We start from the raw sequence: 24,911 nt of genomic DNA on the forward strand, positions 1-24,911 counted from the left end.
CATTAGGGATATTGTAATGAATGTTTTATTTGAAGACTTAATTAAAATGAAGCCAATGTTTATCAAGGACAAATATACTTAAACTTAAAAAAGTGATCATTTATCCAATACTTCTAGACGAGACAAAAATTTCTTGAGTGTACAAAGTGTCAATTTCTGTACACACAAAGTGAATTGCATAGTGTGATTGCAGTTGTTTATATTATCGGGTTGATGGAATTTGTTTAGTCTGCATTTTGTAGATGGACTTTCAAGCTGTCATCACCACAAGGCGATAAAATTTCAGTGAGATGGTTCTTCAAATGACTTCTGTGGTTTAATAGAGTCTTCAGATGATGGTTTTATAGCCACTGTAAATATATATATAATTTTTCGAAGTAACATACATATCGGGCAGAAATTTTCAGGGAGTATGAAATTAATGTCCATTCTTCTTTCTGGAGAGCATATAGTCGATGCTTTGTCTTTCAGTCTGTCTTTCTGTCTGTCCTTTCCTATGTCTTTCTGTCTGTCCTTTCCTATGTCTTTCTGTCTGTCCTTTCCTATCTGGAGCGTAACTTTGCTAACTGTTAAGCAAGGATCATGAAACTTGGTGTATACATTGATCATACTAAGGCAATGTTTACTGTACCAATTTCAGGGCCTGTGACTCTTTAGTTACAGAGAGTTATTGCCCTTTGTTAAAATTTTGTGTCTTGAGGAGCATAGATTTGCTTGCATTTAAATTAGAATAATGAAACTCGGTATATATACCCCAAAATTACAGAGTTATTGCCCTTTGTTGACCTTTCCATGTAAGTTGCTTTCAGGGAACGTTCATCAGTTCCACACATACTCTTGTATTGAATATATTGTTAACTATGTGGTTGAAATGTGCATTTTTTTTTTTACAGATCTTACAGAGCTCACCATCACACTGAAAGTGACAGATGCCAATGACGAACGTCCAATATTTGTTAATCAACCTCGGCCTTTCCTGGCAACAGTGTCAACCAATCCAAGTGTGGGAGAGATGGTCTACGAACTGCTTGCATATGATCCAGACACAGGCTCAGACATCAAATACATCTTAGAATCAGGTTAGATTCAAGCATATGTAAGACTCTACCTTTCCTGACAACTTTTCTATTATCTGCATCTGTTAACGTGCTTTCAGTAGAACAACTGGAATTTAAAGACTCACTTGAAATATTACTATCAATTCAGGAAAGGATTATAATGATAAAATCACTTGATGTAGAGGTTATCAAGTCAAGATCGGTAAAATTTAGGAAGTATGCTTATTGTGGTAGCAAGAAATGTGTATAATGGTGTTGAATTAGGACTTGATAGGAGGGAAATCCCCATTGTGATTGAATTAATATAATTTGATGTACAAATTAGTACTGATTTTGAGTGCAGCTGTCCTGCCTGTGCATCCATTAGTCACTGTGTACACAGCTTGGTTTCTGCTCTGTAAGACATAACACCATGTACATATCAGAGTTTTAGAATAAACAAGGTCTAACAGTTGGCATAATTGTCTTCTACACAGTCATTGTTTTGTAGAAATTTGACGATTGACATATTTTCTTGGTTATGATTCACACGGGTATATAAGCCCTAGAGTCACTTTTTTTATTTGGTCCATAATTTAGACACACCAAAACATAAGCTGCACCTTTTCTTGTGATGTGGTAACCGTATGTTGACCAAAGTTCGTTGATATAACAGATAACTGAAGGCAATTTATCGAGATTTTCAGTGAAACATTAAATATAATCCTTTGTTTTCTTGATATATTTCAAAAACACAAAATAGGCTTGGTAGCCTTCAAAGATTTGGTATGAACAGATGTAAGGCTTGACGTTACATACGATTTACTTAACATCTCCATCGGCGTCTGTGCTGTTTAAATATTAACGAAAGCCTCTGCAAGCTGACCAAATTCTAATAGTCCAATATTATTTCTTGTAAGTGACAAACATTCTTATCGTAAACAAGCATGGTTGTCATGCTGGAATTTGACCCAATGACCTATCGATCCCAGGATGCAACAAGCAGACTATTGTAAATTTCGGCTATGGTTTCCGTAGCAACCATAGAAAGTCCAGAAGTTGTTACTGTGATTCATATTAAAAGGTATAATTAATTAAATTCATGAGAATGTTATTTTTATTTCAATCTTGAAATCATCCTCTATACAGTTACAAATGATGGTTCTAGATGATCTGTTTCAGTCACAAACACATGATAGACAGGTGCTAGTATAAAACTTGGTACCGAAGTTTAAATCACTATTTTTGTTCATTCTTGAAGCTTGACATGCAGGTCAATAATACATGTGATTAGTCTCAATAAAATCACCATCCCGAAATACGGCCCGGAACAGATGTCCACACGATTCTCATTTTTTTCATTGTGTTGATTTTATTTTCCCGTTCTCATATAAGTCATGCAAGTAAATAAGCCTCACAACTGACCGCAGAGGTCAAAAGCTGTGACTTCTAACCCATAACAGTACCACATAAGCTTCTCCGATTTTATATTCCTAATCACACAATATGATGAAATCAGTACTTAGATTTTTGTTTAAAAGAAACAAAAGCACAATTTTTAGAGAATAGTTGTGGAAGTTTAGTTCAAAGAAATAGAAATCAAGAATATGGTGAGAAAACAAAGCTTTGTAGTACATATTATTGTCCTTACTGAATGACAATGACTTATTAGAAATTTTGAAGAATTTCTGCTATAAATAATGTTTTTGAAATATATACATATCTGATATTAAGCAGGAGATGGGAAACATTTACACACGATCAGCTTTTTATTTCCACAGCTGGTGAGCGAAAGTTTGCCATCCAGAATGTCAATGTCAATGGAACAAATGTGGGGCGAATCATCACGACAGTCAGTGGAAACGGTCAGTTTGAGAGAGGACGTGTTTATGAGCTTGTTGTTTCTGCCCGTGATATGTCTGCGCTTGACGCCTTCCAGAAGTCGGATTTCGAGATCGTTCAGGTCCTTGTTGGAAATCGTTCTCCACAGTTCTTTGAAAATCCTTACATTGCTTACGTATCGGAGAACAACCAGGCAGGATACAAGTGAGTTGGATAGTCCCCTTTTAAGTTTTGCTTCGTTAATTAAGGACAGTCACACATTAACAAATACAGAAATGGCTGTTAAGGAAAACAAACAATAGATAACGCTTATTGTCATTTGTTCATAGAAAAAAGAAAAGAAAATAAAAAAAGCGTTTTTTCCAAGATACCAAATTAACACAAATCTCAATATATATCACCTCCTGTGCTGTTCATAATTTCTCGACCCCTGGTGGTGACAATTTCTCTGCCCGTGGTGGTGACAATTTCTCCGCCCGTGGTGGTGATAATTTCTCCACCTGTGCTGTTAATAATTTCTCCGCCCATGGTGGTGATAATTTCTCCACCCGTGGTGGTGTCAATTTCTCTGTCTGTGGTAGTGACAATTTCTCCGCCCGTGGTGACAATTTCTCCGCCCGTGGTGGTGACAATTTCTCTGCCTGTGCTGTTAAGAATTTCTCCACCTGTGGTGGTGATAATTTCTCCGCCTGTGGTGGTGACAATTTCTCCACCTGTGGTGGTGACAATTTCTCCGCCCATGGTGGTGACAATTTCTCCGCCTGTGCTGTTAATAATTTCTCCTCTCGTGGTGGTGACAATTTCTCCGCCCGTGGTGGTGACAATTTCTCCACCAATGATGTTAATAACTTCAACTTAAGTGACTGTTCAGGCTTATGGGCCTCTTGTTTCGTCCTTTCTCTTTCTTCAGCTGTTACCAAGCTAAAGTTTAATTTTTATGCATTCAAAATTTGGATCTGATATATTTGGTTTGATACAAATTTGCCATTTGTGTTTGTTTGAATTTCTTGTCATCAGGTTTCAATGTAACGCTTTGTTTGTGAATGATTTGGAATGATGCTAATATATGTAAGAATGTCACAACACAATAACATGTAATTCTGCAAAAAAGTGATTTTTTTTACAATTCTTTTAAAAGGTTTTATAGTGACTTTAGTCACTACAGTTTTGAAAATTGAATCTGCATGGGAAAAAAAACCAGAATTCCGAAAGCTTTCCAGTTTATATAAGTATAATCTGCATTTAATTTATCATTTTTATTTGTCAATAGTATTCCTATTACATCTTACAAAAATGTCTTCAAGATATTTTTGATTGAAATGTTAACAGGGTTGAATATAAAAAGAGGCAAATGGAGGAAGAATTTGTGTAGTAAAAGGGGGATACCAGTTCCTTAGATATAACAATATAGTATTGTAGAAAATAGAATTAAATGAAACTGCCCAGGGTCTGTCCTATAGATCAGGAGAGTATTGTGATTACTGATTTGTCAGGGGTGTTGTGTTAGCTAGGTAAAGATTAGATACACACAATGTAATATTGTAGAACTTGATATGGTTTTAAAACTTCTGCTGAGGTTTTTGATAGGAAGACAGCAACCCACTTGATCGGTAGCAACGGCTCATTAAAAAACCAACAGCAGGATACAATTTGAAATGATATGCATTAACCATGAACAATTTATCACTTTCTCCAAATAAAAAGGGCTTTAATGTTTTGGAGTGCAGAACTTAATTGACTTTCTAATTTTAGAAAGGAAATTAGAGTAATTGTTGAGAATTTTCAAACCAGGATTAAATTTGATGATTACTCATAATTACTCTGGGAATGAAAACTTTTATTTTGCAAATGAACCTTGGAAAACTTGCCTGTTTTCCAGTGGGACATGTCCTTGGCTACTTCATGTGACTTTAACTTATTTCAAATGTGCTTTAAACAATTTGGTCTCCTACCAAATCTCTGTGGTTGAGTTTTAATTTGTTGAATTTTCCGTTTTGAGGCGGGGAAGTGTTTGGTATGTAAAACGCACTGTGTTCTTTTAACAATTTAAATATTGTGCATGACTATATTGAGAGCATGCATTTGGGATTTTAAGGGTCTTTTTTTTTTCTTTCTTCTGGTAATATTTTTTTTGCATGAAAAAATGACAAAAATCTTGTGCACTAATTGCTATTTGAAAATCACTCCAATTTCTTTGACAAAAGCTTAAGATACAATTACTTCAACTTTTTATCACACTTTCCCTTTTCACTTTTTCCAGTTTTTGGACAAGAAGCAACTTTAAATTTGCACAGCATTTAGTATTTCTTGTAGTCAACATTTTGAGTCCAGAAACAGATTAAATTTTGTGAACATTAAGGCGTACAATCGTTTTTCCTGTGAACATGTCTCTACCTACAAAGTGTTAGCTATAGAATGTTAGGAGGACACAAAACAATTAGAATGTTAATTGCTGTATTTAGAAGATAGATAGGAATCTTTATTTAGCATATTTTTACTTAATAGGTATTGTAATTGTTCAAAATCTGTGTTGTGAGTTTTCAAAACATGAAACCAGCATTGTCTAAAATTTCATAATTGTTATTTAAATTTTATTCTGTTTTTCTCTCTCTTGTTTTACTTTCATGTTGTCTTTTTATGAGATGTTTATAAATTTAATGTCTGTTAGAATTACATCACCAAATAACATTCTGCTACATAAAACAGGGTTTGTTGTTTTCCTGAACCATGGCTTCATTCTTTTCTCCAGTAATGGTCCAGTGTAGTTAGGAGATATTGGTTGTATGTGTGTATAAGTGTGAGAAAAGTGAACCAAAACATGTTACAAGGCTTTCTGTCTAAGGTCACCTGTCTGCAGAGGTCACACATCTACAAACATTAGTCAAGGTCACCTGTCTGCAGAGGTCACACATCTACAAACATTAGTCAAGGTCACCTGTCTGCAGAGGTCACACATCTACAAACATTAGTCAAGGTCACCTGTCTGCAGAGGTCACACATCTACAAACATTAGTCAAGGTCACCTTTCTGCAGAGGTCACACATCTACAAACATTAGTCAAGGTCACCTGTCTGCAGAGGTCACACATCTACAAACATTAGTCAAGGTCACCTGTCTGCAGAGGTCACACATCTACAAACATTAGTCAAGGTCACCTTTCTGCAGAGGTCACACATCTACAAACATTAGTCAAGGTCACCTGTCTGCAGAGGTCACACATCTACAAACATTAGTCAAGGTCACCTGTCTGCAGAGGTCACACATCTACAAACATTAGTCAAGGTCACCTGTCTGCAGAGGTCACACATCTACAAACATTAGTCAAGGTCACCTGTCTGCAGAGGTCACACATCTACAAACATTAGTCAAGGTCACCTGTCTGCAGAGGTCACACATCTACAAACATTAGTCAAGGTCACCTGTCTGCAGAGGTCACACATCTGCAAACATTAGTCAAGGTCACCTGTCTGCAGAGGTCACACATCAACAAACATTAGTCAAGGTCACCTGTCTGCAGTGGTCACACATCTACAAACATTATTCAAGGTCACCTGTCTGCAGTGGTCACACATCTACAAACATTAGTCAAGGTCACCTGTCTGCAGAGGTCACACATCTACAAACATTAGTCAAGGTCACCTGTCTGCAGAGGTCACACATCTACAAACATTAGTCAAGGTCACCTGTCTGCAGAGGTCACACATCTGCAAACATTAGTCAAGGTCACCTGTCTGCAGAGGTCACACATCAACAAACATTAGTCAAGGTCACCTGTCTGCAGTGGTCACACATCTACAAACATTAGTCAAGGTCACCTGTCTGCAGAGGTCACACATCTGCAAACATTAGTCAAGGTCACCTGTCTGCAGAGGTAACACATCAACAAACATTAGTCAAGCTCACCTGTCTGCAGAGGTAACACATCAACAAACATTAGTCAAGCTCACCTGTCTGCAGTGGTCACACATCTACAAACATTATTCAAGGTCACCTGTCTGCATAGCTAACACATCTACAAACATTAGTCGAGGTCACCTGTCTGCAGAGGTCACACATCTACAAACATTAGTCGAGGTCACCTGTCTGCAGAGGTCACACATCTACAAACATTAGTCAAGGTCACCAGTCTGCAGAGGTCGCAAATCTACACACATTAGTCAAGGTCAGCTGACTACAGAGGTCACAAATCTATAAACATTAGTCAAGGTTCCCTGTCTACAGAGGTCACACAAATCTACAAACATTAAGTCAAGATCAGCTGACTACAGATGTCATCTTGGAAGTTCACTTAAATTGTTCCCACAGCTCTTGAATGTACACAGCTTTTATTAATTAGTATATGCAACATATGATGGTCTTTCATTTAGAGAATATTTGTCTTAAACTGTCATTGTTGATTTGAAGACTGGGTCAAGCTGGAATACATATGACTGACACATGTATTTGTGTTTGGTATCTGTGTGTGATCTGCCTGATGTTGACTTGTATTTGTGCGGTACAGCTAGCCTTCTAGTGTATCTTGATATCACTGACAGTTCTATCTGTCCACTGGAACACAAGATCTGTTTATCTTGCATGTGTTTGATGAGGAATGGTTAACAGAAGTATTTTCCTTGGATGGAGGGCTTAGAGCTGTCACTATCACCTAGATTAAAACAAGCAATTCTTGGGAACATGTCAGTTGTAATGAAGACATTTTTTTATGTTTGTAAACATGTTTATTTCTCCTCAGTATTTCAGTGGGAGGGTATTACTAGGTTCTGTCACTCTTTTGATACTTAAACAATATCGGTCAATCTTCATTTCAAATTTTATGTCTGTTCACGGAAAATATCAACAGTAGTTTTTTTTGGGGCCTACTTAAGCATTGCACTGCTTTTATATTTCATGTACCGTAATGGTTGCTGTGAGCAGTTTTCTCCCCAGAGTTAACGGGTATATTTAGATATTTTATTGTGTTATACACCGCCAGTTTCCACACTAAGAGACATGTCACAAATGATTTAAATATATCCTTAATAACTACAATTAATTATAAAGTGGTAATTGAAGGGGGACAACTCTGTATGTCATGTTAGTTAGCATTTAGTGTATTTTCCAGAATAGGAGCTACTTCTTTCCTTGTTAATAGATATGTGGCTTATAGCCTTGTGCAGCTTGCATGTAGAGGAAAAAAATATTGAAAGGATTTCATACAATCACACTGTAAACATTAATTTCATATCACCTTGAGTAACGTTTTGATGAAATACTTGTAGCGTTCCGCCCACCATATCATCACTTTTAATTGTATGTAGAATAATTTAAAAACTGCAATATGCAACAACAATAGAAATAACATTTGGATGTAATTTATCATGCCTTTTCATATAAATTCCAACAATATTTAATCATGTACTGGACGGTAACTGGTGTATTGCGTTTGGCGTTTTCTATTGATATAAAAGCAATATAGGCCCATGTGAAAACAGAGAACCAGACCAATGTTGTAATTTCAGCAGTGTAGGGAAGTACTGCGTTGAATGTGCATTGTGACCAATTTTTCAGTACCACAGTCACGAGCTTCAAGTGTTAATTAATGGCTTTTTGTAAGTACAGCTTTATGGTTAATCAATTTCAATTAAATTAACATGAAGGGCCAAGAGAGCTTTAGGGATACTGCAGTGTCCGTCATATATCTTTCTGTATATATGGCAACTACCAAGTTTGGTCTGAAGCATCCTTAGGGGAAGAAAACCAATTTTATGTAAACAGTGGACCCCTGGAGCTAGAGGGGTGAGGCCCCAGTACAGAAAATCTATCAATTTCTTCAAAGTCTATTTTCTTCTTCTGGATTTTCACGGTATTGTCTTAATTTTGTCTGAAGCATTTTAGGGTGAAGGGAAATCAGTTTTGTATAAACTGTGAGTCTCTGCCCCAGGGGCGAGAGGAATGGGGCCAAATGGGGAAAATCTATCCATTTATTTTAAAAAATATCTGGTTCTTAGGAATTGCAGGATATTGTTCAAATTTGGTATGAAGTATTCTTTGACAATGGGAAATCAGTTTTGTAAAGGTGGAGGGCCTTGGCCCTCTGGGGCCAGAGGGGTTGGGCAAAATGTGTAAAATCTATAAATCTATAAATTTCTTTAAAGTCTATCTTGATTTTCAGGAATTGCAGGATATTGCCGTAATTTGGTCTGAAGCATGCTTAGGTGAAGGAAATCAGTTTTGTATAAATTGTGTGTCTCAGCCCCCTGGATTTTGTTAGAGATGGCGATGTGGTCTGATAAGGAAAATCTATGAGTTTCTCTAAAATCTATCTTGTTCTTTAAGTATTGAGTCATAAGCATGCTTTGGTGAATGGAAATCAGTTTTGTATAAACGGTGGGTCTCTTCCTTCTGGGGCGGGGCCCAATATGGGCAATAGATTAGTTAGAGCAATTCTTTACAAATTTACTCTTCTTGTAGAAATGAATGGATTTTTCCCATATTTGGTCTGAAGCATCTGTATAATGTTGCAGCCAATATGTGGATTACATTAAGAAAGATTGATGAAAATTGGCTTTGCGGTCTATATATACAGGTGAAACTTATAACCAGGAAATAATGGTTAAAATGCCATCTAAATTTTGTTAAGCTAACATGTATCCTAACATTGTGTATAATTTTGATTCTTGAATGGTGAGAAGTAAAGATTATTGAGGTGTCATCGTCAGGTACTGACTTGGATCTCATGATATATTAATACGAGTGAGAGATAATTATATCAACGAAAAATAAAGGATTTTTGATAATTTGGGAAAATACATTTTGGTTTTTTTTCACCTTTTTTTTTCTTGTTTTTTTTTTTTTTTGTCCTTTGTTTTAACATTTCTTGTAGAATAAATGTAGTGGGTCTTTTTTTTTACCACATTGAATTTTCTTTGATGAATTTTTACAACTTTCAAATTTTGGCATGAACTTACATTTGTCAATATTTTCAAACTATATATTAGATTTACCTAGACAGACATTTGATGCAATGAGGAAGATTTTATTTTTTACTTTCGTGGTAGTTTTAGATGCAGATTTTGTGATAGGAGAATTGCTTCAAGCTTATATATTATCTAGATAAAACTCTTGGTGTGTTGATGTCTCTATTTTTAGCTAACCTGAGCTGAAGGCTCAAGTGAGCATTTGCTGTGGGGCTCCATCCGTTGTGTGTGAAATTTTCTGACAAATTTTGAGGAAATCACATATGATTGGTATAAGGTATGAAGTTTTCAATCCCATTGTCCTGATGCTGGATGATGTCTGTCGGGATATATACAGGTCCTGATGAAACCTCGACCAAAGAGGTGAAACTAGTTGACAATCAAGTCTAGTGTCAGACTTACTGGAGACACTTGTTCCAAAGGATTTAACCTATTGTTATTTATGTAGTGATAATTTATTTGATATTGTTTATCTTAAATGAATGGCCATATTTTTCTTGTGTTAGTTTTGTGAACCAAATGATCCCAATAATCGATGATTGGTGACATCACAAACCCTATCTTTCCACAAAAAATCATCTTGGAATTCCCTATAGCTAGGTAATATGTGACTCTCTCAAATAGGATTTTTAATTTCTCAAGAAAAACTGCAAAAGTTACATTGGTTTTTAGGGCGGTCAATATTGATTAATTATGAATGATTATTCTTAATGACTGATTTAACCTCTGACCTTTGGTGACCTATACTTTGACATTTTGCATAGGTTTGTCATTGTAGAATACAAACAATTAAAATATTTTTGATGTTGTGTTAAGAATTAAGAATATACAGAAAACATTCAGTGACATTACAGCCTGTTACTATCAGGAAACATTCATTACAGCCTGTTACTATCAGGAAACATTCATTACAGCCTGTTACTATCAGGAAACATTCATTACAGCCTGTTACTATCAGGAAACATTCATTACAGCCTGTTACTATCAGGAAACATTCATTACAGCCTGTTACTATCAGGAAACATTCATTACAGCCTGTTACTATCAGGAAACATTCATTACAGCCTGTTTCTATCAGGAAACATTCATTACAGCGTGTTACTATCAGGAAACATTCATTACAGCCTGTTACTGATGGCTTGGCTGCTTGATACCTGTTGACCAAGCAAAGTCCTTTCTGTTATGGTTACTGGAAGCTGATAAGGAATTGATCCCAAAGATGGTCAGCACTATTAGGCTATCTTCGTCAGGGGTAGTAACTAATGGGTTGTTTCTTGGATGGTGGAATGTTGAAGTGGTTGCATTAAAACTATGCCATGAATGAAAGGCTTCACTCAAACCATCTTGAAACCTTGCATTGCGTTGCACCAACTTGGATGGAGCATGCCAATAGTCTTTTCCTTCTCTTCATTCAACAGACCTGGCATTGCATTAATCTATACAATTTAAAATCAAATGATAACAGTTTTCAACTTGACAATTCTTATGTAAAGCGAAGGAATTTGTTCTGTTCTATGACACAATCAGTGAATTTTACACCTGACTAATTTCACTTAAAATGTTGGCAATTAATCCAAAGAATTCTAAACAACAATTAGTAACAGAAAATATCAGTATTATCATTAACATTTGGTGTAGAAAAGGGAACTTGATTACTTTTTTTAAAATTTTAGTATAGTTCATAAAGTTTATTAACCAAAATTTCAAATATCTACAATAATTCCCTGATCAGGTGAGCGTTTAGTCCTACAGATATACTTTTATATAAAGTAAGATCAGGTAGGATCAGGTGTGTGTTTAGTTCTATAAATATCTTTTTATATAAGGTAAGATCAGGTGTGTGTTTAGTTCTATAAATATCTTTTTATATAAGGTAAGATCAGGTGTGTGTTTAGTTCTATAAATATCTTTTTATATAAGGTAAGATCAGGTGTGTGTTTAGTTCTATAAATATCTTTTATATAAAGTGTGATCAGGTGTGTGTTTAGACCTACAGATATACTTTTATATAAGGTAAGATCAGGTGTGTGTTTAGTTCTATAGATATACTTTTATATAAGGTAAGATTAGGTGTGTGTTTAGACCTACAGATATACTTTTATATAAGGTAAGATCAGGTGTGTGTTTAGACCTACAGATATACTTTTATATAAGGTAAGATCAGGTGTGTGTTTAGTTCTATAGATATACTTTTATATAAGGTAAGATCAGGTGTGTGTTTAGTTCTATAGATATACTTTTATATAAGGTAAGATTAGGTGTGTGTTTAGACCTACAGATATACTTTTATATAAGGTAAGATCAGGTGTGTGTTTAGACCTACAGATATACTTTTATATAAGGTAAGATCAGGTGTGTGTTTAGACCTACAGATATACTTTTATATAAGGTAAGATCAGGTGTGTGTTTAGACCTACAGATATACTTTTATATAAGGTAAGATCAGGTGTGTGTTTAGACCTACAGATATACTTTTATATAAGGTAAGATCAGGTGTGTGTTTAGACCTACAGATATACTTTTATATAAGGTAAGATCAGGTGTGTGTTTAGTTCTATAGATATACTTTTATATAAGGTAAGATCAGGTGTGTGTTTAGACCTACAGATATACTTTTATATAAGGTAAGATCAGGTGTGTGTTTAGACCTACAGATATACTTTTATATAAGGTAAGATCAGGTGTGTGTTTAGACCTACAGATATACTTTTATATAAAGTATGATCAGGTGTGTGTTTAGACCTACAGATATACTTTTATATAAAGTAAGATTAGGTGTATGTTTAGACCTACAGATATACTTTTATATAAAGTAAGATCAGGTGTGTGTTTAGTTCTATAGATATACTTTTATATAAGGTAAGATCAGGTGTGTGTTTAGACCTACAGATATACTTTTATATAAAGTAAGATCAGGTGTGTGTTTAGTTCTATAGATATACTTTTATATAAAGTATGATCAGGTGTATGTTTAGACCTACAGATATACTTTTATATAAGTAAGATCTGTGTGTTTAGTTCTATAGATATACTTTTATATAAAGTATGATCAGGTGTGTGTTTAGTTCTATAGATATACTTTTATATAAAGTAAGATCAGGTGTGTGTTTAGTTCTATAGATATACTTTTATATAAAGTATGATCAGGTGTGTGTTTAGTTCTATAGATATACTTTTATATAAAGTAAGATCAGGTGTGTGTTTAGTTCTATAGATATACTTTTATATAAAGTATGATCAGGTGTATGTTTAGACCTACAGATATACTTTTATATAAGGTAAGATCAGGTGTGTGTTTAGTTCTATAGATATACTTTTATATAAAGTATGATCAGGTGTGTGTTTAGTTCTATAGATATACTTTTATATAAAGTAAGATCAGGTGTGTGTTTAGTTATATAGATATACTTTTATATAAAGTATGATCAGGTGTGTGTTTAGTTCTATAGATATACTTTTATATAAAGTAAGATCAGGTGTGTGTTTAGTTCTATAGATATACTTTTATATAAAGTATGATCAGGTGTATGTTTAGACCTACAGATATACTTTTATATAAGGTAAGATCAGGTGTGTGTTTAGACCTACAGATATACTTTTATATAAAGTATGATCAGGTGTGTGTTTAGTTCTATAGATATACTTTTATATAAAGTATGATCAGGTGTGTGTTTAGACCTACAGATATACTTTTATATAAGGTATGATCAGGTGTGTGTTTAGTTCTATAGATATACTTTTATATAAAGTATGATCAGGTGTGTGTTTAGACCTACAGATATACTTTTATATAAAGTAAGATCAGGTGTGTGTTTAGACCTACAGATATACTTTTATATAAAGTAAGATCAGGTGTGTGTTTAGACCTACAGATATACTTTTATATAAAGTGTGATCAGGTGTGTGTTTAGACCTACAGATATACTTTTATATAAAGTAAGATCAGGTGTGTGTTTAGACCTACAGATATACTTTTATATAAAGTGTGATCAGGTGTGTGTTTAGACCTACAGATATACTTTTATATAAAGTAAGATCAGGTGTATGTTTAGACCTACAGATATACTTTTATATAAGGTAAGATTAGGTGTGTGTTTAGACCTACAGATATACTTTTATATAAAGTAAGATCAGGTGTATGTTTAGACCTATAGATATACTTTTATATAAGGTAAGATCAGGTGTGTGTTTAGACCTATAGATATACTTTTATATAAGGTAAGATCAGGTGTGTGTTTAGACCTATAGATATACTTTTATATAAGGTAAGATCAGGTGTGTGTTTAGACCTACAGATATACTTTTATATAGTAAGATAGGTGTGTGTTTAGACCTACAGATATAGGTGTGTGTTTACCTACAGATATACTTTTATATATAGTAAGATCAGGTGTGTGTTTAGACCTACAGATATACAGATATACTACAGATATACTTTTATATAAGGTAAGATTAGGTGTGTGTTTAGACCTACAGATATACTTTTATATAAGGTAAGATTAGGTGTGTGTTTAGACCTACAGATATACTTTTATATAAAGTAAGATCAGGTGTGTGTTTAGACCTACAGATATACTTTTATATAAAGTAAGATTAGGTGTGTGTTTAGACCTACAGATATACTTTTATATAAAGTAAGATTAGGTGTGTGTTTAGACCTACAGATATACTTTTATATAAAGTAAGATTAGGTGTGTGTTTAGACCTATAGATATACTTTTATATAAAGTAAGATTAGGTGTGTGTTTAGACCTATAGATATACTTTTATATAAGGTAAGATTAGGTGTGTGTTTAGACCTACAGATATACTTTTATATAAGGTAAGATTAGGTGTGTGTTTAGACCTACAGATATACTTTTATATAAGGTAAGATCAGGTGTGTGTTTAGACCTACAGATATACTTTTATATAAGGTAAGATTAGGTGTGTGTTTAGACCTACAGATATACTTTTATATAAGGTAAGATCAGGTGTGTGTTTAGTTCTATAGATATACTTTTATATAAGGTAAGATTAGGTGTGTGTTTAGACCTACAGATATACTTTTATATAAGGTAAGATTAGGTGTGTGTTTAGATACTATAGATATACTATTTATATAAAGTAAGATTAGGTGTGTGTGTGTTTAGACCTATAGATATACTTTTATATAAAGTAAGATTAGTTGTGTGTTTAGACCTACAGATATACTTTTATATAAAGTATGATCAGGTGTGTGTTTAGTTCTATAGATATACTTTTATATAAAGTAAGATTAGGTGTGTGTTTAGACCTATAGATATACTTTTATATAAAGTAAGATTAGGTGTGTGTTTAGACCTACAGATATACTTTTATATAAAGTAAGATTAGGTGTGTGTTTAGACCTATAGATATACTTTTATATAAAGTAAGATTAGGTGTGTGTTTAGACCTACAGATATACTTTTATATAAAGTAAGATTAGGTGTGTGTTTAGACCTATAGATATACTTTTATATAAAGTAAGATTAGGTGTGTGTTTAGACCTACAGATATACTTTTATATAAAGTAAGATTAGGTGTGTGTTTAGACCTATAGATATACTTTTATATAAAGTAAGATTAGGTGTGTGTTTAGACCTACAGATATACTTTTATATAAAGTAAGATCAGGTGTGTGTTTAGACCTACAGATATACTTTTATATAAGGTAAGATCAGGTGTGTGTTTAGACCTACAGATATAAGATGAAGAACTGGTTTACTGTTTATACTGTAAGGAAATCTATAGCTTCATGCTTATAGTATAGTTTTACTTTCAGACTTCATTGACTTAGCAGGTGTCATCAATCCCTGAGCCTATACTTTGTGTAATGTTCTGGTTTTATTGTGTAACATACTCCAGAGATTATGTATCTTAGCTGTTTATGTATGTCTTATATGTCTATATATATATGTATATATATATATATAGATACTATGTTATTATCATAGTCATTCTAATTAAGCCTGATTATTTGTAACAAAACAAATGAAACAGTGAAGGTCCATGATTCAGAGAAACAAATACTTTTTGATCATTACTGAATAAATTGTTCTGGAATCCTCCTCTGAAGAAGATTTAAACAATATTGTAAACATAACAGGAAAACCCCAAATGAAACAGAAACCTCAACATGATGTTTTTGATTTCCAGGATAAAATATTTGATTATTGTAAAGCAATTTTTTGAGGAAATTTTCAATCCAGATGTAACTATTAAAGCTCAAATAAATATAAAACTGATATTGACTGGAGTTACGGGAAAAATGTAGGGTTGATTAAATATTTGCATAAATTAAATTTTTTTGTCAACATTTTTTTTCAGTTTTATGAAGACAAAGGAATGTCTGGATTTTAAAATTTCTTTAATTGCACCAAAATGAAGTTTCTTTAAAATTTTGAATAACTAATGGTTTGTATTCTTGAACAGGCTCCAGACAGCAGAGAGGGTCAATCTGAAAATTCAAGCGAAGCCATTTCAGTCACAGCAAGGTGACCATTCAGTACGATTTCATTTATACGACGAGCGCAATCAGCCATCTTCTTTGTTTGCCATTAATGAAGTAGGAGAGGTGGAGACTTTACAGAGCATGGACTACGAGGCGTCGTCATGGAAACAGTTTACATTGACACTTAATGGCACAGAGGAATCCACTGGCCTCACAAGTTCAACACAGGTGGGTTAGAGTTATTTCCCCTGTCCATTCTTCAATGATTAACATAGACAAAATCTAGATTATATCTAATAATTCAGTATTGGGTAAAAGTAGACAAGGACAAAGAAGTCACAATAATGTTGCTGAAATTAGTAAAAGAAATCAGTAGTGAATGTAAATAGCATGTAGATGTGTTTATTGTCAAATGTGTTGCTAACGAATATGGTTTCCTCAATGAGTGAGAGGAAGTAGTTGTCTTTTCCTCAACTTTAAATAGAAAATAAGACTGTTGGTTTAATTGATCAGTTGATATATTAATGTGTTCTGTGCAGCTGATTGTGAACCTGGAAGATTCCAATGACAACTCGCCAGTATTTGGTCTGTCAACATACACGAACAGTACTAGTGAAGGAACCCCAGTCAATGCTACCCTGTTCTCAGGTATGGTATCACATCCTAAATACGATACCCTATCTATATACTTATTGTCAGTATTCAACATTGTACTTTCTCCTACAACTGTTTTGTTCAGATGAATGACCTTAACCCACTTTCAAAGTTGTACTGGTCCAAAGTCTCAGGGTGATCTATTGCGATGCCTTTCGTCCGGCGTGAAGTGTCGTAAACTCTTTTACATTTTGAACTTCCGGAAAACTCCTGAACCAATTTCAATGAAATTTTACAAATTGTTCCATGGCTAAAGGTGCACCAAAATTGTAAATTCTATTGTCACCAACCCCCAGGGCCGTGAGGGGCAGGGCCAGAAATTGTCAAAAATCTTCTCAAATCCAAGGTATGGTAGAATCAAGTATCCCTCATAGATGGAAAGGACTTCAGATGCTTTTCCAAAATTGTATCTCACATTTCCCCCAAGTGAGGGAAATAAAATTTACTATAGTTTATGGAAGAAAAATACATTTTGTTTATTTTCTATTGTAAATTCAGACCTGGTTGGAATTATTAGTTTGAGGTGACAGTTTAATGAGAAGCACATGTTGACCTCAGCTGACCCCCAGGGGATGATGGGTGGGGCCAAAAATGGGTTACATTGATTGGAATTTCAAAAAAATTCTCAATACCCAGATAATGGAGAACCAAATACTCTTCATGTATGGAAGTGTCTTATGGAGCTTTATGAAAATTGTAAATTTCATGACCTCAAATGTTATTTATGAGCTCTTCCTACAGAAAAACATTTCATATCGTTTATTTAATATTCTTTTCATTTCCTTCCAAATAAGACACCTCCGTTCCACTATATAAATACCTTGATGAATCTCCATGTTATCATCTCTACATTAATCCCATGTTATCACATCTACATTAATCCCCTGTTATCATCTCTACATTAATCCCATGTTATCACATCTACATTAATCCCCTGTTATCATCTCTACATTAATCCAATGTTATCATCTCTACATTAATCCCCTGTTATCATCTCTACATTAATCCCCTGTTATCATCTCTACATTAATCCCCTGTTATCATCTCTACATTAATCCCCTGTTATCATCTCTACATTAATCCCCTGTTATCATCTCTACATTAATCCCATGTTATCACATCTACATTAATCCCCTGTTATCATCTCTACATTAATCCCATGTTATCACATCTACATTAATCCCCTGTTATCATCTCTACATTAATCCCATGTTATCATCTCTACATTAATCCCCTGTTATCATCTCTACATTGATCCCCTGTTATCACATCTACATTAATCCCATGTTATCATCCCTACATTAATCCCCTGTTATCACATCTACATTAATCCCCTGTTATCATCTCTACATTGATCCCCTGTTATCACATCTACATTAATCCCCTGTTATCATCTCTACATTGATCCCCTGTTATCACATCTACATTAATCCCATGTTATCATCTCTACATTAATCCCATGTTATCATCCCTACATTAATCCCCTGTTATCATCCCTACATTAATCCCCTGTTATCATCCCTACATTAATCCCCTGTTATCATCCCTACATTAATCCCCTGTTATCATCCCTACATTAATCCCCTGTTATCATCCCTACATTAATCCCCTGTTATCACATCTACATTAATCCCCTGTTATCACATCTACATTGATCCCCTGTTATCATCTCTACATTAATCCCCTGTTATCACATCTACATTTCTGTAATGAGGTTTTGCTTGTTTTACAGTGATAGCCACCGACAGAGATTCAGGGGAAAATGCCAAACTGACTTACGAAGTGAACAATGACCACTTCTACGTGGTCACTCGTTATGACCCTCTCTCTGGTCACTACATTGGTGACCTCAAAGTGGCTAAGTGAGTATGACATGACCTGTCAGTGTCCGTTAAAGGGACAACAATCTGATGTAACATTAGTCAGTTTTCAATGGGGTTTGTTCATTCAATCAAAAATGACTCAGTCTGGGAAATTGAAACATTCAAAGAAAAAAATCTGTAATGAAAATTAATATTTAAATGATGAATCATCTCCACCAACACATTTTCAACAATTGTAGAGATTATGTTTTGACAGCAGGTGTTAAAATATCAATTCATAAACAAAGTGTTGTAATGATAAATTTCCTAGCTGTGGATGTTGCCGAGGGAGTTGCATGTCCGGGCATGGTCTTGTATTTCTTTGATGAATGACTTGGGTTTTGTTTTCCAAGGTTCAAACATAATACTGTTAGCTTGATTGCACCTAAAAGAGATACATTCATCATTAAGAAAAAAAAATGTGTTGTCTTTAAAACAAATGGGTTTTAATTGCTCCATCTGTGGAAGTCCATTCTGGTAAAGATGCATTGACAGTGGATACGTGTGTACAATGGATGACCTGACACATATTAGATATGCACATTAAGTGATAATTTTATGATGAGGATTGGATTACATCACATTTATTATGATCTTACGAGAGGGGCAGGGCCCAAAAGGGGAAATGAAGCAAATTATATAGAATCCTACTCCTTCTTTTGGAATGATTGGATTTTACGTGAATTTGGTCAGAAACATTCTTGAATGAAGGGTGATCAATCAGTCAGCATCCTGGGGCTGGAGGGGCCCCGAAAGGGGAAATAAAGCAACTTTTTTTCTTGGTCAGAAACATTGATGGGGGAAGGAAAATCAATTTTGTATAAATAGTGGATGTTGGCCTTCTGGGGTGGGAGGGGCTAGGTCCAATAAGGGAAATGTAGCAAAGGAGTATGTATGGTTTGGGTACCTATGTACCCCCAATATTTTACTGAGAAAAACTGTCTCAGAAAATCAAAAGAGTGAAGACATTTAATAATGGAAGTGTCCATGATTCTAGAATTGTTTTCAAGATTTAAAAAAAATATCACCAATTTTTTAATATAGCTGTTTGAAAATTGACAAAAAACACGAAAATCGGTGATTTCCCCCATTTCGTGGGTACATTTTACTGAAGTTTACCATGAGCGCAGGCTTGAACAAGTTTCATATTGATGCTACAAAATAAAAATTTTAATAAAGTCATTGTGTTAAAAGGAAAATCTTGTTCAAGACTGCGCTCATATTAAAAAATTAATTTTTAAAATTATTTTTCGGCATTTTGATGCAAGATCGCGTGTAATATATGGTCCGGAACACGGAAAACGGACTTCGCCGCTATCGATATTTTTGTTTACTGCAGCAGAAACACTCAAATGATGGAGTTAAAACCAACAATTCCTTAATTTTTCACAACCAAGAAAGGTAAGATTTGTTCTTGTTAGCAAAAAATTTTTAACTGATGTGATATAAAAAATGAATAGTTTTTTTATTCATCGGACGTCTGCAGCACTTGATTGCATCATCAGTTTTACGTCTGGTTGACAGATGCCCCAATACAGGTAGACGGCAAAAAATCCACTAACTTTGTGTGATGTTTGTTAAAAAATTTATTCAAATGTCATTTATTAACAATAAAATCTATTTAAAGGTATCTCAATACTTTTTAAAGTTCTGAAACAGTATTATTCTGTGCTGCCAAGCCCAGCTTGAATGTTGTTGATGTTGATCGCCGAACAAACGGTGAAGTGTCGTCTGGACTGAAGGCGAGCTCACAATAAATTCAAGAGTAATTCATTATAAACTTCAACAGAGACTGTGTGTCTTGTTGAAGTCCACTGAAAATGTCTTCTTTCTGTCTGAAAAATATTCGTTTTATTAACTAGGGAAAAATAGAAATGAAAGAGCGCATCTATTTATACTCATTGTCTTGGAAACAGCCAGAAGAGAAAGCCAACATAGTCGGTGTATATACTTTCAAAATAACATCCGGTTGCATATGCTGTACCGTGGTGTAGTGGTAGGAGGGTTGGCTCAGGAGCATAAGCACCGCAATTATGGGATCCAATCCTGATGACCATTGATGTTATTTTTTTTATTTTTTATTTTTTTTTTATATTCAATTTAAGATACAAAACTATAATACATATTTTCTAGCGAGAACTTTGCAACACATTATTATTTTTAACATTAATTAAAACTATTTGTGTAATTAATTAAGCTCTGACTTCAAATCCTGTTGACAACTCTTATTTATTTATTTTGATTTCAAATAAAAAAATACCTATTCTTAATTTAATTTAAAATGCAACCATGTAGTCTGTTCTTGAAAGTGCTTAGCAACATTTTATTTTTTTCACATTAAGAAAATAACATTTGTAATATTAATTAAACTGTGGGTTCAAATCTTGTTGACAATCCATATTTCACAAACATTTATCGACATTTGTGTGAGTTACAGTTGTGCTGGTGCCTGTTCCTTTTTATTATTTTTTCTTAATTTCATTGTAAAAAGCTTAACAACATATTCCCTAAATAATGTGTAATTATTGATCAATTATGACAAAAATATGTTATGTAATTTAAATATGAATATAATATCTATGTTTACAACTTTTAATTTCTTATACAATGTATAGAACACACATTCTTTTGAGTTCCACATAAAAACTTGTCACTTTTATGTTTATATATTCTTTTTGTACTTTTCTACGTTACCGTGATTCATATGGTTGGTATAAAGTATTAATATACTTATCAAATATTTCTTTCCAGATGCCAAAAGACATCCCATGTTGCTTGTGCTTCAAAAGGTGTAAACCAAATTCCAGAAGGCATATCCCACCTGGCGTGGCCTTTAAAAGATATGTGGAGCGATGTGTTGGCAGGGACGTGAGTAGCAATGACATGATATGCGGGACATGTACGGCACGAGTGTATAGGAGTCTTCCAATATTTCACCAGACACCTGTAAATACTAATGATGACGAGTACATTTCTCAGCCGCCAAAGAAAAAGACACTGTCGAGTCCTAAAACTATTAATTTGAACCTTCCCGCAACATCAAAATCTCATAAATCATGTATTGTATGTCATAAAGATGCAAACCAAAGAAACCATTTAACCAACATCCCACAACAAGGATCTACTCAGGCCTTCATAGTATGTGGTATATTCATACACCCCCATAGTAGATATTGTGAGAGCCATATTGAGAACAATTATCTGAATGAAAATGCGTTGGCATTACTTGGAACCAAGAAATCAAATGACTGGTTTTCAAGAAGTGATATTACAGGTCTTCTCTCCGGAGTTCGAAGGATGCTGTCTACACATTCTGGACATTTGAATTTCGATGTGCCATCATTTTTAACCAATGAAGATTATGTAACATTGACAGGATTTACCAAACAGCAGTTTGACGAAATTGTCACTCATTTGACATCACTTAATGATTCAGCAGTTAGGTCAATCCGGACATGTCTAGCTGTGTTTCTCTTCAAATTACGTAGTGGATTGTCCAACAAGTTAATTGGTGTGTTATTTCATTTAACATATTCGCAAATCCAGCGTATAGTGAACAGCACAAGGAATGCCTTAGTGGAAGATTTTGTACCAGATAACCTTGGATTTCAACACATATCTCATGGAGACTTTGTTCAAAACCACACTACAAATATAGCAAAATCATTGTTCCAACCAGGCGAAAACGAGGCTATTGTTGTTGCTGATGGCACCTATGTTTACATCCAGAAGAGTGCAGACTACAAATTCCAAAGGAGGTCCTATTCTATGCACAAGAACAGACCACTCGTTAAACCAATGATGCTTGTAGGAACAGATGGCTACATTCTGGATGTGCTCGGACCTTACCTGGCTGATGGCTCAAACAACGATGCCTCCATTACAAAACACATGCTTAAGGCAAATGAGGAAGCTAGCAAGTGGTTCAAACCCGGCGACATATTCATTGTAGACAGGGGGTTTAGGGACGCTGTGAGGTTTTTAGAAGACCGAGGTTTCGATGTGAAAATGCCCTTCTATCTTCAGAAAGGCTGCAAGCAGCACACCACCGAAGAGGCGAACCTTTCACGTTTAGTCACAAAAGTCAGATGGGTGGTAGAAAGCGTGAATGGCAGGATAAAACAATGGAAACTGTTTGACAAAGTTGTTCCAAATACCCTGATCCCTTCTATTGGTGACTTTGTGAGAATCATCTGTGCTCTTATCAACAGGTTTAAAGAACCACTTGTGAAAACTGACGCAACATCAGAAGCACATTGCAGGGCAATGCTTGCAAAGTCCAAGGAACCAAATACAGTGAAAGCATTTTTGGAAAGCAACAACTTACTAAATAAGAGAACTGTTTATCAAAAGCTGGAAGCAGAAGACTTGATGGACTTCCCTAAACTTTCCATGGATGACTTACGAAATATCACCATGGGAGTTTATCAACTTAAACAGGCTCCAAGTTATACAAAGGAGCACTGTGTTGAAGATGGACTGTATGAGTTGCTGGTCTTCTCAGAAAACCCTAATCTGATCAAGTTAAAAATACAGTCTCGACACTGTAACAGCAGAGCACATTCTTTGTGGATTGAGTATGACTCACTCTCTGATGATCCCATCAACGGTTGGTACTGCACTTGTAAAGTAGGCTCAAGAGTGGTCGGTTGCTGTGCCCACATTGCAAGTGCATTGTGGTTTCTAGGATATGAACGCTTCCAAGGCAAATCATCTGGGGCAGTGACTATTTCGACAAAGTCTTTGGTTGATGCAGCTGACATTCCAACAACAGATTCCGACACGGATGAGGAGTATCCAGAGGAATAAACTGTAACACTATATGTATTTAAAGTAGATATAATTTGAAGTCGCTTATCACTTGTTCATTTTCATGTTTGTTAAATTCTGTGAACAAAACCAAACGTTATACATTGATTATATGCTTCGAATATGCTTTGCTTTCAAAAGCACCAGTGCAGAAGTATGTAGCAAAATAGAAACCGATAACAGCTTCAGGTGATGTTCTTGCTATGTGATAGACTTTGTTGCACATTTTGATTAATAATCAATTTTTTATATTGTGTACACTAGTATACCTTTATAACAAAAATGTTTTACCAATGAAATTATGTGATAAGTGTTTCGCTTTCAACAAGTAACAAGTGGGAAAATATTGTAACAGAAAAGAATATGTTAACAATTACAGGTATGCTATGTGATAGACTCTGTTGCTAGGGTACTAACTTTGATCTGTATCAAAATGTTTATATTATACATATTTCGTAAGAAAAGGTTAGTCCATGTAAAGTGATAATGATCTGTTTTCATTAAATAACGTACAATAAAAAACATTGAAACAATATAAAAAAAATAACAGTTTAGGTCATATTCTTGCCATGTGTAAGAATACTTTGCTAGGGCACCAACTTTGATTAATACTCTAATATCTATATTGTGATACCTTTATTAGAAAGTTTAGCTACTGAAAACATGAGAAATATTTTGTTTTCATTAAGTACAGCAGAAGAAAAATCTTGAAACTGGAAAGAAAATGTTGTTATCAATATAAGGTATTGTTGTTGCTATGCGACACATTCTGTTGCTAGGGAAATTATTGTCACTTCCCAAATGTTTGCATTATAATACCTTTGTAAAAAAGTTAGTCCATATAATTATGTCACATATGCTATGATTTGTTTCCATTTCACAAGTTTGGACGATAGAAAATGTTGTTACCAGTAATAAATCTTATAGCCATGCCGTTGCTATGTGATATAATTCGTTGCTAAGGTACCAAATGTAAATATATTAAAAGTTTAATTTAAGCCTTTGCTAGCAAAAGCCATTAGTTGATAACTTCCATAAGTGATTTAATTACATCAATATTAAGCAGCATATTTGTATGATAATTAAAAGTTACAGAATCTTTTTGTAATGCTTTGTGTCATTTTTCTCTTAAAAAATACTGGTGTGACACCTATATTTGAAGTGCCGCTACGCATGCGCCGAGAAAGAAAACATGCTAAAATCCCCCAATTCATTAATTACGTTACTATCCTTACTCAGTATAGGTATTTCATCAAATTTGAAGAGGGGGCCAAATTTGACCCAAATCATACATACT

The 24,911-nt window shown here is 34.4% G+C and overlaps 1 protein-coding gene across 1 annotated transcript in view; it reads left to right on the forward strand.

The window, feature by feature from the left end:
* Positions 1-733: 733 nt before the first annotated feature.
* The window catches only part of LOC132563108 (neural-cadherin-like), a 61,256-nt gene continuing 37,078 nt past the window's right edge, over positions 734-24,911 (forward strand). Inside the window, exons 1-6 of the mRNA XM_060227868.1 lie at positions 734-743; positions 894-1,079; positions 2,819-3,083; positions 16,271-16,517; positions 16,829-16,937; positions 18,676-18,805. Of these exons, the coding sequence (XP_060083851.1) occupies positions 734-743; positions 894-1,079; positions 2,819-3,083; positions 16,271-16,517; positions 16,829-16,937; positions 18,676-18,805 (947 nt within the window). The remainder of the gene's footprint in view (positions 744-893; positions 1,080-2,818; positions 3,084-16,270; positions 16,518-16,828; positions 16,938-18,675; positions 18,806-24,911) is intronic.

This window comes from Ylistrum balloti, unplaced genomic scaffold (genome assembly GCF_031769215.1).
Source record: "Ylistrum balloti isolate Yb309-2 unplaced genomic scaffold, AGI_CSIRO_Ybal_v1 Utg371588, whole genome shotgun sequence".
NCBI classification, from domain to species: domain Eukaryota; kingdom Metazoa; phylum Mollusca; class Bivalvia; order Pectinida; family Pectinidae; genus Ylistrum; species Ylistrum balloti.